The sequence below is a fragment of the Camelus ferus genome, chromosome 11 (assembly GCF_009834535.1).
Source record: "Camelus ferus isolate YT-003-E chromosome 11, BCGSAC_Cfer_1.0, whole genome shotgun sequence".
NCBI lineage: Eukaryota > Metazoa > Chordata > Mammalia > Artiodactyla > Camelidae > Camelus > Camelus ferus.
In genome coordinates, this window is record NC_045706.1 from 6,097,290 (window position 1) to 6,109,560 (window position 12,271).

Consider the following 12,271-nt stretch of genomic DNA (forward strand, 5'->3'; position numbering starts at 1 on the left):
CTGCCGAGCCAGTTCCCTGAGACGAGGGGGTTCATTTAGATACATGAGGCTTCTCCCGGAAGCCCAGGGACAGGACCGGAGCAGGGCATGCCTCTAGGGCACAGTATCCTGGGGGCAGGGGGGTGGTGTCTGGCCCTGTGTAAATGTTGTAGTCATGTGGGAAGTACAGGGTGCCGGCCTGACACTTTAAGTAATTTCATTCTGCCTTTCATCGTCTTAGTTTCTGTTTTACAGAAAGTTTTTAGCTTCTAATCAAAAGCTAATTTCAAATTTAATAAAGAACGAAGCTGCAGTTGAAAATGCGAATGCCGTCTGGGTAAATTTGATAACGTTAAAGGGTTATTGCTAAGGTTTAGGATACAATAATGGTAGGCAGTATACTTTTCTTTTTCTGCAAAGTCTTTGTACAGATCCATGCTGAAATATGTATGCATAAAATTACGATGCCTGGGGTTTGTTCTGAATGTGAGAAGGACAACATGGGGCGAGGCTGGTGATGAGAAATTCCAAGCCCTGAACCACGCTTGTCACCGCCCCCCACAAGAGGAGTGACCACGAGGCCCTCTCACTTGGTGCTGGTGGTTCAGGAGCGGGAAGACCATGTCCATGGGAGAGAGGGAAGGATGCGGTGAGAAAGCCCCGGGGTCGGGGCAGGAGTGGGGAATCCATGGACACAGCCGAGCATGAGAGGCCCTTAGTAATCAGAAAGGTCCCCACTGCATACACATGTCCCCGTTCACTCTCACCCCAGGATGCCCAGTCCTCACCCAGCACACGGCCGGCTCCAGAAGTCTCCAGGCTGACAGGAACTGGGTGGAGCATCAGTGACTTGAGTCACTAGTCGATTACAGCCCTGGGAAGGCCAGCAGTGATGTGGCCAAAGGGCAAAGACTCAAAGGAACAGGGCACTTAGCTGAGCGGGTAGGGACGTCTGGGGGTTTGGCAGGGAAGAGAGCCCACCGCGAAGCTGTGCCTCTGTGAGGGGCTAGTCTCCCAGGAGGAAGAACGTTCAGGGTTTCCCGGGCACAGACTGAGGGTTTAGGGGCTGGTATTAGTCAGGGTTGTCGAACCTGCAGGTAGAGCCAACCCCCCATCCCCATCTCAACCCAGTAGAGGCTGTCTCCTGCTCACTATGGACCAGCCACATGTCTGAGGGGGATGCAGGGACCCAGACCCCTTCCCATGGATGCTCTGCCTCCCGCCAGGAGCCCAGGGAAGAGAGAGCAGAGGCAGGGAGGGTTCAGAGCTCAGGCCTGGCAGTGGCGTGCATCCCTCCGCCCACCTCTCTGTGGTCATCCCCGCAGACAAGCAGGAAGGAGACAGAACGTGGATGGGGAGCCTCTTGCAGGCTCTGCCCCATCGTTACACGGGGAATGAGGATTCAAGAGGGAAGAGTCAGGTTTGGGAAGAAGGGGAACAGGAGGCTGGGTGAGGACGGGCTGGGAGGCGACAGGGTAGAGACCTCGGATGGTGGCATGTGAGGTGCGGGAGACCGGGGCCCTCTGGTGCAGGGGTCAGCATAGTCCAGTGGCCTGCACTCTGGGGAGGAGGAGTCCCAGCCTCCCGGACCATCGGCTCTGATCTGCTCCAGTGAAAGCTCACTGGGGAGGCACTGTCTGCAGGGTCCCAGAGAGACTCAAGACTCCTTCTTGAGGGGAAACCCAGAGGGGCAGTGTGGCCCCGGGCACATTCTAGAACCTCAGGTCATTCTGGCTTATCCGCATATAAAAATCCCTGGCCCACACAGTGGGCACCAGGTAGCTGCAACCAGGATGATAAATACCCATGTTAATGAACACCGAAAGGTCCTGTGCCATGGCGTTGAGCTGTAAGTAATCAAATAGAATAGAGAATACATGATTTACATAAACTGAAGCACAAACACTTCTGTATGCATGTACAAGATACATGTGTCCGCAAGCATGCCTGCCACAAGGGTACCATCTGAATCATAGGATTTCTTCCTTTATTCTCAGCACTTTTGAAACTTACATATTCAGGAGTACTGAATGATAAGGGAAAAAAAAAAAAAAAGAGAAACAAACTGAAAATCTCCAAGCCCCAGCCCAGCAGGAAAAAAAAAATGGACCCAAACTGAGCAAAGGGTCCAGGGTGGTGAACTACAGGTGCAGATCTGAGATGCAGGTTGCCTGGGCGGGGTTTGCACCTCTGCTAACAGACAGATGAGCACCCGTGATCCTTCCGCAGCTCAGAAGGGGCACACACGTCACTATAGAAGCAGAATCCACAGGCGTTGGTAGGTTCAGGATGTGATGACCGCAGACGTGGGCTACGAGGGGAGGTGTTCTCACCCCAGCTAGAGGGGGAGAGGGGTGGTCCTCGGGTTTTCAAAGGGCAGTATGTCCAGTGCCTCCTGGTGGGCACACTTCAGGCCTGAGTGGGAAAGGCTCGGAAACTTGGAGACTCCTTTTAAAAGCATCTGGGCTTGCTCATCCAGGAGGGGAGGCGGGATGGAGCAGAGGTGGGAGGGCAGGGCTCGCCCAGGTCATGATCACTGCCTTTACCTTCCCTCCGACTGACCTGGAGCTGTTTCCCCCTGCGCCCCATCGCAGACCTCCTCACCGCGCAGGTAGAAGCCCAGAGAAGAGCATCACGCAGACACCCCACACGCACACGCACACACGCACACACACACACTCGGGTGGGGGTCCTCATGCAACCAGTGAACAAGGACGACAAATGCTTCACAACATAAGTGAACACGCAATGTAAATACAGATACACAAATGTACACTATTTAATATAGTGTATAAACAGACAGTATAGATGAACACACACCTAGGAGCAGTCAGTCTGTGACCCAGGCCCCATCGACCCGTGCATTTCCCCCGACCCCACCCAGTGATTCCTGTCCAGGTACCAGTGGGCAGAGGCACCCTCTAGAGGCTTCAGTGTCCTGGGGTCGCAGACCCGAGGGGCCGCTGGGGGTCCCCGTGGGCACTGCCCTGGAGGAGGCTGTGAGCTGCTTCCAGACGGTCAATGTGCTGCTGGCGAGATGGGAGCTGGACGTGGCAGGAACAGGCCCCACTGCAGCGTCCCGGACGGGTAGCACCCTGCAGCCCGCCAAGGCCGAGGGCACCGCACCCCAACACACTTGGCCCATGCCTGGCGCTTCCTGCAGACGCTGCTCCCACCCTGTGGCTCGGCGAGGCCCGCAGCCCCAGGAGGAAGTCCCGCCCTGCACAGCACCCAGCTTTCCTCCGAAAGACCCAGGAGGCTGGTGGGGGGGCCTTCAGCTGCGAGCCTGGCCTTCAGGGTGTGGAGTGAGGTGGCGCCGCTGGGCCTTCAGAATGACCCCCCGCCCCCGGAGCCGCGATCCACTTCGGTCGAGGTAAGAAGGGCAGAGACTTTGAGCCCACCCAGTCCTCTCTCTTCAGCATAATGGGGTCTTAGGGTCAGACCTGTCACTGGGCAGAACCCCATGGGCCCTTCCTGGGACAGACCCCCTCCCCCATCTCCTCTGCTGCAGCTCCTCTCTGAAGGACCCAGATAATAGTATCTCATGCATATTTCTGAGTTTTCAGATGCTAAAAACCACCACCAAATGGAATAAATTAATTACTTGATGATCGTGAGCATGTGGCCCCCAGACCTTCTGGCACCTAAGGATTGATCACCGTCAAGCAATCAGAGAATTGTGCACAGCTGACCACAGACCCTGGGACTCCCCTCCCTCACCTGGCTTTAAAAAGGCTCAGCTGAAACCCTTCAGGAGTTCAGAGTTTTTTGGGCACGAGCCACTTATCTTTCTTGCTCGGCCCAGCAGTAAACCTTTCTCTGCTCCAAACTCAGATGTTTCTATGTTTTTTGGCCTCACTATGTATCGGGCACACGGACTTGTATTCAGTAACAGCCCGAGTGGGGTCACCCTAGCCTGGCCTCCTGCTCGCTGGCCCCTGTGCTGGGATGGACCTGCCAGGCTGTAAGCCCTCTGTAGGTGTTGCTTTGTTCAACTCACTGGGAAGGGGACGGGCGTGTCATCCTGCACAGACACCTGCACGTGTCACCTGGGGACACCAGTTCAGGTCCCTCTGGTTGTCCCAGAGCAGGCTAGCGCAGTGAGTACTGTCACGGAGAGCACCGTGTGCTCGCCGTCCCACCTCCCACATCCTCCTGGAGGAAAAGCGGGCCTAGGCCGGTGGTTTTCACCCAGGCCCCACCGCCTCCAAGCTCAGGGGTTTGGACAAAGTCACTTCTCTGCAGCTCTACCCAGGAACTGAGGCTGGATGAACTTCTAGTGGGAGAAGTAAAGGACGTGCTTTATAGACAGACCCTGCACAGGGAAGGGACGGGACCACTGGGCAGCACCTCCTTTACTTCCTGAGCACTTAGCTCAGCTCCTGTCTCCCCCAGGAGCTTTCTGAAGCACCCCGAGCCCCTCACATGCACCCACCGCACCCGAAGACTGGAGCAGTCTCCCCTCATCCCCACAGTGCCTGGCATGCAGCTCTGTCAGGAAGACTTCAAACACATCCTTCTGAGAAAGTCCCCCAGTTCTCACCACCCTTCCCCCTTCTCCCTAACAAGCACTGCTCCTCGGTGATGCGGTCAGCCCTGGCAGCACTCAGGCGCCCGGGGCTGGTGCCGCATTGATGGTTTTTATTCCCTTCTAGGTGGCCATCCATGAAACTGGCCACGTCCTCGGTTTGCCTCCCATCCAAAGGACAGGACCCAGAATACAGCTGAATTCTATTCCCCCGGTGCCTGCATGCGAGTGGGACGGGTCCGACAGAAAAGCAGTTTGAAAGCTGCAGGTAAGACTCTCCTGGGGGAGGTCATCCCCGGGCACACAGAGGACACTCAGTGTTTCAGAGCACCACTCACCCCCCGCGGGCAGGCCAGCCCCCAAGGAGCACAAAGCAGGGCAAGTCCAACAGCACTGAGAGGAGCTGCCCGCTAGCTCTGTGATGCTGATCCTCTTGGTTAAAGGTGGCTGCGCCCAGACTGTAGCCGCGGTGGAGAGCCAGGCACCCTCCCCTGGATACTCCCTCCTGTGCCCTCTTCCCGTGACACATCATATTCCCTGGACAGGAGGAGAGGACACAAATGGGCCACCCCAGCCTCTGCAGGAAATTGACTGCAATCCCAAGGCCAAGAGCAGAAGTTTCATCTCTATTTAGTTGTTCAGGGCAAAGTGCTAGTGGCTAATTAGTTAACTGAAATGATGAATGATTTAGCACAGAGGCTGAAGGGAAGGAAGGTGACCTTCCATTCTTCCACTTAAAACAGGGACTATCCGCGTGTCCGTTCTACTCAGACCATCCTGTTCGTGGCATTCACCACCCTTGGAGAGTAACCGATGCCAGGACACATTTATTGCAGTGGAAATCTTACTTTGGTGTGTGCCCAAAACCCAACTTCTTCCCTCTAATGCGGTCAGATCAGCCATCAAAAGCGCCAGCAGCTAGGCTGAGGGTGATCAGATAACTCGCACCCAGGTGGAGATGTGGAGGGTGCCTGGGGGCGGCACTGCCGACGGTGAAGCCAGGCCTGTGGCCGGGCCCCTGAGCTCAGCCAGGGAGGCCCACTTCCAGTCTCACGTGGTGTCTTGGCTTCAAGATGTTTGAATAGAAAACCCAGCCTTGTAGTTGTCTCTGTTCAAGTCACACAGGGAAGTCAGCACAGTTGGTCTGTGCACCAGCTGTCAAGTGGCTGGACGGTTCTATTTTTTTCTTTTTTCTAAGGTTCATGCAAAGAATCATTTGATGCTACATTTGACTGGATTTGCAGACAGACCACTAAGGAGAAGTGATGGTGAGATTCAGCACGTGTTTTTTACGTTCCAGCTGGTGCTAGCTTTAAGAAAATCAAAACCACCAGAATCTACAGGGACCCTGTCCAGATCCTCACAGGTTGGCACGGAGTCCCCACCCGAAACATTGATGAACTTTGCCTGCATCTAGACGTAGAGAAGAGGTGAGCATTATCTTTCAAAGGTACAGTTCTTATGGGTGGCTCTGGTCCTCTTACCGAACGAATGCATTCAGACCCAGTGTTTTGCGCCCCTCCCGGCGACTCTGTTGCAAGGCTCTTGCAATCACTGACTTGATATCTGTCCTGTCGGACTCTAGGCTCTGGGACCACCGGGATTGTGTTGCATCCCCTAATCTTTTTAAGAAGGCACTGAATGCACTGAATGAGTGAGTGAATGAATGAGCGAGGGAGGGAAGGGTGCCAGGTGCTGAGGTGGTTGCCAAAGACTTGTAAGACACAGCCTCCCTACGAAAGTCTGTGACTCTGACTCCAGACAGAAAAAAGCCGTGGAAGCCGACCGACAGGAGAAGTGTGTTTGGAAGGGCTGAATAAGCAGACGAGGTGATCGCCGCTGCTGGAGTCAGAGTCTGAGCCACCCAGGACCTTGGGCTTGATCAGACTCAAAGGATGGGTAGCACTGGAGTACCCAGAACAGCACGTCCAGATGGTGTGTGCGTGGCGGGTCGGGGTGGTGCTCAGACTCAGGAAGAAGAGGGAAAACCTTCAAGCAGAAACAAGGATGTCCCGGGACAGCCGAGCCCAGGGAGGTGCGGCAGGGCCCTCACCCCAGGAGGCGGGGGTGCCAGGTTGGAGAAACGGGGACCATCAGCCCTGAACACCAGGGTTGGGGGACTTCATGGGCAGGTGGTGGGGAATCACTGGCGGTTTGTGAGCCGGGAGGAGCCGTGCTTGGCTGGGAGGCAGACGCGGAGATCAGGGCAGAAGGCAGCCTTCCGGTTGCTTCTTCCTGCCCCACCTCTGTGCCCGGGTCGGAGGCCGGCTGCCTGCCCCTGAGTCTAATCTCAAACATGATTTTGTGGTTACTGCCTTTTCTTCCCCTTGCCGCCCAGAAACAAGTGGTGGGCACTCGCTCTGCCTGAATCCCGGTGATATAACCACCTTGCTTTAAATGGCTCAAAAAGAGTTAAGAGGCAGGAGCCAAAGGAACTTTGCATGCAAATTTTGCCGTAAGAGACTTTTGCATAAATTTGGTCTTAATTTTAAATGTCACACAAAAGAATTATTTTAGTGCGTTATGTAAAGAAATGGCCTCGGGGTGGACTTGAATAGTTCAGATCTTTCAGTGTTGGAAGCACAACTTTCAGTGCTTTTAAGAAGTCCTGAACTCGAATCTCTATTGGCAACACTCAAAGAATATTAATTACAGAGTTAGGTCATCACGAGGGGATTACTGTTAATACAGCTGTATTTTATTACTGGAGCTTTAAAAACATCTTAAATTTAACGTGCTGTGAATACTTTAAATTCAGAAACCATTCCAGTGGGAGTGACCTGCACCTTTAGCTGGACGTGTCGCACTCTTCTCAAAGGTGAACCTTCCCAAATATATCGAGTATTTGGTTGCTGAGGAGAGTAACTGCTTGTGATGTTCTGTGAGTTGTGAGCACAAAAGTCTCGAACTCAGTAGATTTATTCTGTTGTATGCTCATGAAATAGCACATATTTAGGATTAGGAACCAATAAGGACAGCTTAGAATAATCCTGTGCTGTGTCAGAGCATGACATTAGCATTTGGGTCTTGAAATGAAAACAGAGCAAAATTACAAAATACGATTTCATAGGCCAGTGGGTAAAGCCACTCGGGTGGAATTTGGGAGTTGCGGGCTGTATCCCTGGTTCGACCCAGGCTGTCTGAACTTGGGACAATTGCTTCGACTCTCTTTAATCCCATCTCCTCGTTTGTAAAATGGGGCTGGTGGTAGAACTCGATGATTCTAAAACCCCGGAGAAACAGCAGAATCCAGTAATAAGCATCATGATTTTTTTCTGTCAAGAAAGCTTACATGGGTTAGGATAGGGAAATGACTGAGGATAACCCCGGGCCCCTAACGTGTCGTCTTTAGACTATAAAGGAAGGAGAAGAGAAAGAAGGTGCTTATGCGACAAAGGCTGCGTGACTTTTGTTTTGTCTTTCGATGAGCAACACTGGGCTGGGAGCCACTGTGAAAGGCAAGCACACTAACTGCAGTGATGATGTTGGAGAGAAGCAGGTTCCTGGGCTTAAATCTAGCGGTGACTCGAGACCCGGGTAATCATTTGAGCAGAGGCGTCACTCGGATGCTGAAGTCCTGCCTTGTCCTGGAATCGTGGCGGAACATCACAGTTGGCTGGGGCCCATATTGACAGCTGTCTCTCATTTCCTGTGACTTATCAGTAATAAACCACATGAAAACCTGCTTGGCTCTCAGGAAATCGGTAGTGGGGACATGACAGTGACAAGCACCAGGCTCACACAGAAGACGAAGGGGCAGCTACCACAGCTTGATTTCAGAAGGATTTCCTGGCTCCCAAGCCTCATAAAATGGTCACGGCCTTTATGACAAAAGAAAGCAGTTAATTGACTTCTTCAAAGGGTCCTTCGTAAGTAGAAGACTTTCCAGCCTGGTGCTGCTTCTCGTTTGAAACTGAAATTTGTCAGACAACCAAGTTCTTAGTTAAAAGCTGTTCTCAAGTACCACGGACCTGCATACGTGGCCGTGGTAGATCATCCCATCAGACAGGAAATTATTAAGAATTTCAAGCCCAGAAAATTTGGTGCAAAGCCACAGACTGCTTACCTCATTGCTATAAATGAACCTAAAAATCAAAGACTTCCAGAAAAGCAGTCTTGGTTTCTTATTTGCTGGGCAGGTAAGTTTGCATTTGATGTGAACAGAAATCGAGTCCTTGATCCTTGTCCGATGACAATTACTAAGGCTTTTCCAGGAGCAGAGCCACAAAACCGCTGTCAGAAACCTAGACTCAGCCTACTCACCACTCCATCTTCTTCCAGAGGCGACGCGTCCGGCGAACGAGTCCACGACGCGGCCCAACAGCAGCATCCTTGGTTTCCTTCAGACGGCTTATTTCCAAAGCAGTCTGTCTCACAGAAGTGGCTCTCTTCCTCCACCCTGAACCTTCTTTCAGTGGTCCATCTCTCCACACCCCCTGCCTCAATTTCATGGGGTCCAGTCACAGGAGATGCCATACCTAAAAGCCTGGAAATGACTTCACTGCACTGCAAACTCGGGGCTTCAATGGAAGAGAGTGCAGAATTTGAATTCTCTACACTCCTAAGTCCCTGTCTTCACAGTTTCTCTCTTGCTAATACTTGACAGCGTACAGAGGGTTTTCACATGCATCTCTCTCTGGATGGTCAGACTCCGTCAGCGGGGCGGGGCAGATACCGCTGTGCACACCTCTCGTCAGAGAAACTCAAGTTCCCTTGTGTCTGGTCAACCCCACTGCGGTCGCTCCTGCCCCTCCTCTCCTCGCGTGGTCCCCAGCCCCCTCCCCATCCCTGCACCACTCCTGCTGGGACATGCACACGGCACCCCAGACGGCCCTGGATAGAACCGCTTTCTGGCTCGCTGTAATTCCTGCAACGTGCTCCTCCCCTCTCCAGGTGGGAAACACTTTACATGGCCGCTTATGTATGTTCTGGGGGTCAGACTACCAAAGTAAGGCTCTCGAAGCTAACTGGGTAATTTTATTTTCTTCCTGTATCAGCTATCTCTAGGATAGGGATCATGTCCCTTTAACTTTTACATAGTATATAACACGGCCATTATCTCTTCTTAACGCAAAGAAAAACCCCAATAAGGGCACAATTTGGGCACTGATGTTAAACTCAACAAGCTTCAGTCCTCTCAATGATCAGGCCACAAATACCCCACGCTTCTAAAGACAAGATAAAACAGAGGCACTTTAAAAAGCTTGATTTTAAATTAAAATCAGCAAATGACAAAAACCTTTTAAAAAGGCCTTTTCTTCCCCTGTAAGAACTATCACGTTATTGCTCTGACAAGGGAAGAGAGCTGAAATTTATATCTTCTTGCTTAAAAGCACGTTTTCCTCTTAACTGTAAAGCTGCTCGCTAAGGGAAGAGGCTAGGAGACAGGCAACTCTACTATCCTGAACTCCAGCTTATTTCTGCCTAAGCAGAGTATCACTAATCCGAAGTTAGATATAACATGTCCATGATTAACTAGCAGAGTTTCATTGTGTGTGCCTGCCACAGGGAGGTGGAATGACAGCTGTCCTGATGTAAGACTGTTGATTTTGCACAACTGCTTTACAATTGAGGCAAAACGTTCAAAGTTCCAAAGATTAATTTTTAAAAATTGATTCAAATCTGCCCTGAGGACAATGCAAACTAAACAATTACAAAGAAGTGGACAAATGGCAGACTGGTCATTCTGCCAAGTTAAGTCAGAAGTCACTCATCAGTGGAAACACCTGAAAACCTCAGTGCATGAAAAAGCAGTCTGTAAAAATTCAGCTTCACACAAGTGTCTCCCAGGCAATTTTCCAGTCCAGTTCAGATGCCTGAGGCATGTGGCGGGTGAGTGGAGGGGCTGTCACTCAACTTGTAGGATCTGCACAGTGAAGGTTACCTGCGGGTGGCCCTGGAGGAGGGCGGCGGCAGCGGGCCTGGGGCCAGGCCAGTGGACGTGGCGGCAGGGAAGCCCCCGTCTGCAGAGGCATCGTGCACGTGAACCAAACCGCCAGCACAGCAGGAGGGTGCACCCCTGATTTACACACTACGTTATCCTTCTCAAAACCGAGACGAATTAACTATGACAAGTACCGCCTTGTATGACATAGGCACTGGAAAAGCAGGGTGTGCTTTCAGCAACGGGACAAGAGCCGCACAGCAGCCAGTGCTCAGTGTCATTTTCCAGCAAGAATTTAGGTGATGGCAGAATTTTATTTTTAATGTTTTAATCTTCAGTTTGTAAAATTTATTAATTGAACTAGTTCAAATTAAACCTCAAGTGAAGAATGTGAAATGGAAAACCACGAAGATGTTTAAAATAAATAATTTATTTATTCAAAATAGTTTTCTTACCTTATTCAGTTTCAAGTTTAAAATGGAAAAAAAAGGAGGGGGTAGTACCTATTCTTGATCAACTGTCACACAAAGTCAAAGCAGACCCCTTCAGAACATGCACTAACTACAGAGAATTGCACGATGGCTGGTCTTTGAAAAATCCTGTACCGAAGCTTAAAAAGGGCAGGCTTTTCTGTGCGATTTAGAAGGAAACATTGTAGACGTACAGGAAGTTTCTTTAACCAACTTGAACCACCAGAATCATCTGGATAAAAGTTCCCTTGACCAAAGTAACGTTTATCCAAGATAATTACACCTTAAACCCATGTAGCTTAACAGATTTCAAAAATACTTAAAAGTGTAACTGCATCACAGCAAGTCTATTAATATTGAGGTACCACATACTTTCGAACAAATAAATGTGAGAGCTCTAAGTCTGATTCGGACGTTGGCACCTCCAATGAAGAAGCCAAAGAACTCGACCACGACTGCCTGTCATGGGAAGTGAGAACTCTGTTTCCACTGTCTGTTTTAAGTGGATGTTCGCCTCATATTTAATGAAATGGAGCACCGAATGGACAAACCTGCCCCGAGCGCAGAAGGCACAGACAGCATCTCTGCGGACGCGGCCCCGGGCGTGAGTCACTGAACAGCACCGCCGCCGCCGCGAGCCAGCTGGTCCAGCAGGTGGACGAGGATGTCGATTCTTTCCGAGAGACTTGCGGTTTTGTTAGCTGTAGCTCTCAGAAGCTGAGAGTAAATCTGTTTGTTGGTTTTGAGGACAACATCTTCTTCAAGGTTACTACTGGGTTAGAAAAAAAAAAAAAGAAGGAATGAAGCAAGCTGTGGTGCCACCAACAGCTGTAAAAGAGATGCCAAGACTAGCAGCCCAGCCGCCACTTCATAGGGAAGCGGGTGCTCTCCTGATGTCGACTCCGTACCTCCCTTCTTGCATTGCTTGCTTATGGGCCTGCTTTTAAACATTTATTTCAAAACATCAATTAAAGCCAATGATTATTCTTGTTATAAATATCTGAGTGCCTACCATGTACCAGGAACTGCTCCTGGTTGTGAACAAAACAGACCTGGAGTCCCTTCCTTTGTTGAATCCACATTCTACGGAGGGAGGAGCTGGGGGAAGACGTACTAAGCAATGAAGAGAACAGACTGTCAGGTGACATGTGCTGTGAAGAAGAGCGAGTGGAGACGCGGGGGCACGAGGAAGCCACCCAGCACATCCCCTGCTCCTCGCCGGCCTCAGGGTTGCGGGCACACCCCAGTGCCGGCGCCTCCCGGAGGGACGTGCGGCACCCCGGTCTGTCTAAAAGGTCTGTGCCGCTTCTGCGTGAAGAACCCCCTCCGCTGGAGAGTTCTAGACAGAACTTCTGTTTCAAACTGTTTTAACAAAAACTTTTTAAGTTTGCACTTTATTTTGAAAACATT

The 12,271-nt window shown here is 51.2% G+C and overlaps 2 protein-coding genes across 5 annotated transcripts in view; one reads left to right on the forward strand and one right to left on the reverse strand.

Moving 5' to 3' along the window:
• The first annotated feature begins 1,922 nt into the window (after nt 1-1,922).
• MMP21 (matrix metallopeptidase 21) lies at nt 1,923-9,180 on the forward strand. Its single transcript, XM_032492053.1, is given in 9 exon segments — nt 1,923-1,937; nt 3,071-3,314; nt 3,317-3,352; nt 5,706-5,759; nt 5,762-5,843; nt 5,845-5,900; nt 8,205-8,258; nt 8,261-8,380; nt 8,647-9,180. Coding segments are annotated over 9 exon segments (1,125 nt in total). The 3' UTR covers nt 9,111-9,180.
• Nucleotides 9,181-10,801: 1,621 nt separating this feature from the next.
• Nucleotides 10,802-12,271, reverse strand: part of EDRF1 (erythroid differentiation regulatory factor 1) — a 35,711-nt gene continuing 34,241 nt past the window's right edge. For 2 of the 4 annotated variants that reach the window (XM_032490685.1, XM_032490683.1), the window contains one exon: nt 10,802-11,633. In XM_032490685.1, the coding sequence (XP_032346576.1) occupies nt 11,471-11,633 (163 nt within the window). In that variant the 3' untranslated portion in view covers nt 10,802-11,470. The remainder of the gene's footprint in view (nt 11,634-12,271) is intronic. The other 2 variants (XM_032490684.1, XM_032490686.1) reach the window with 2 other exon arrangements.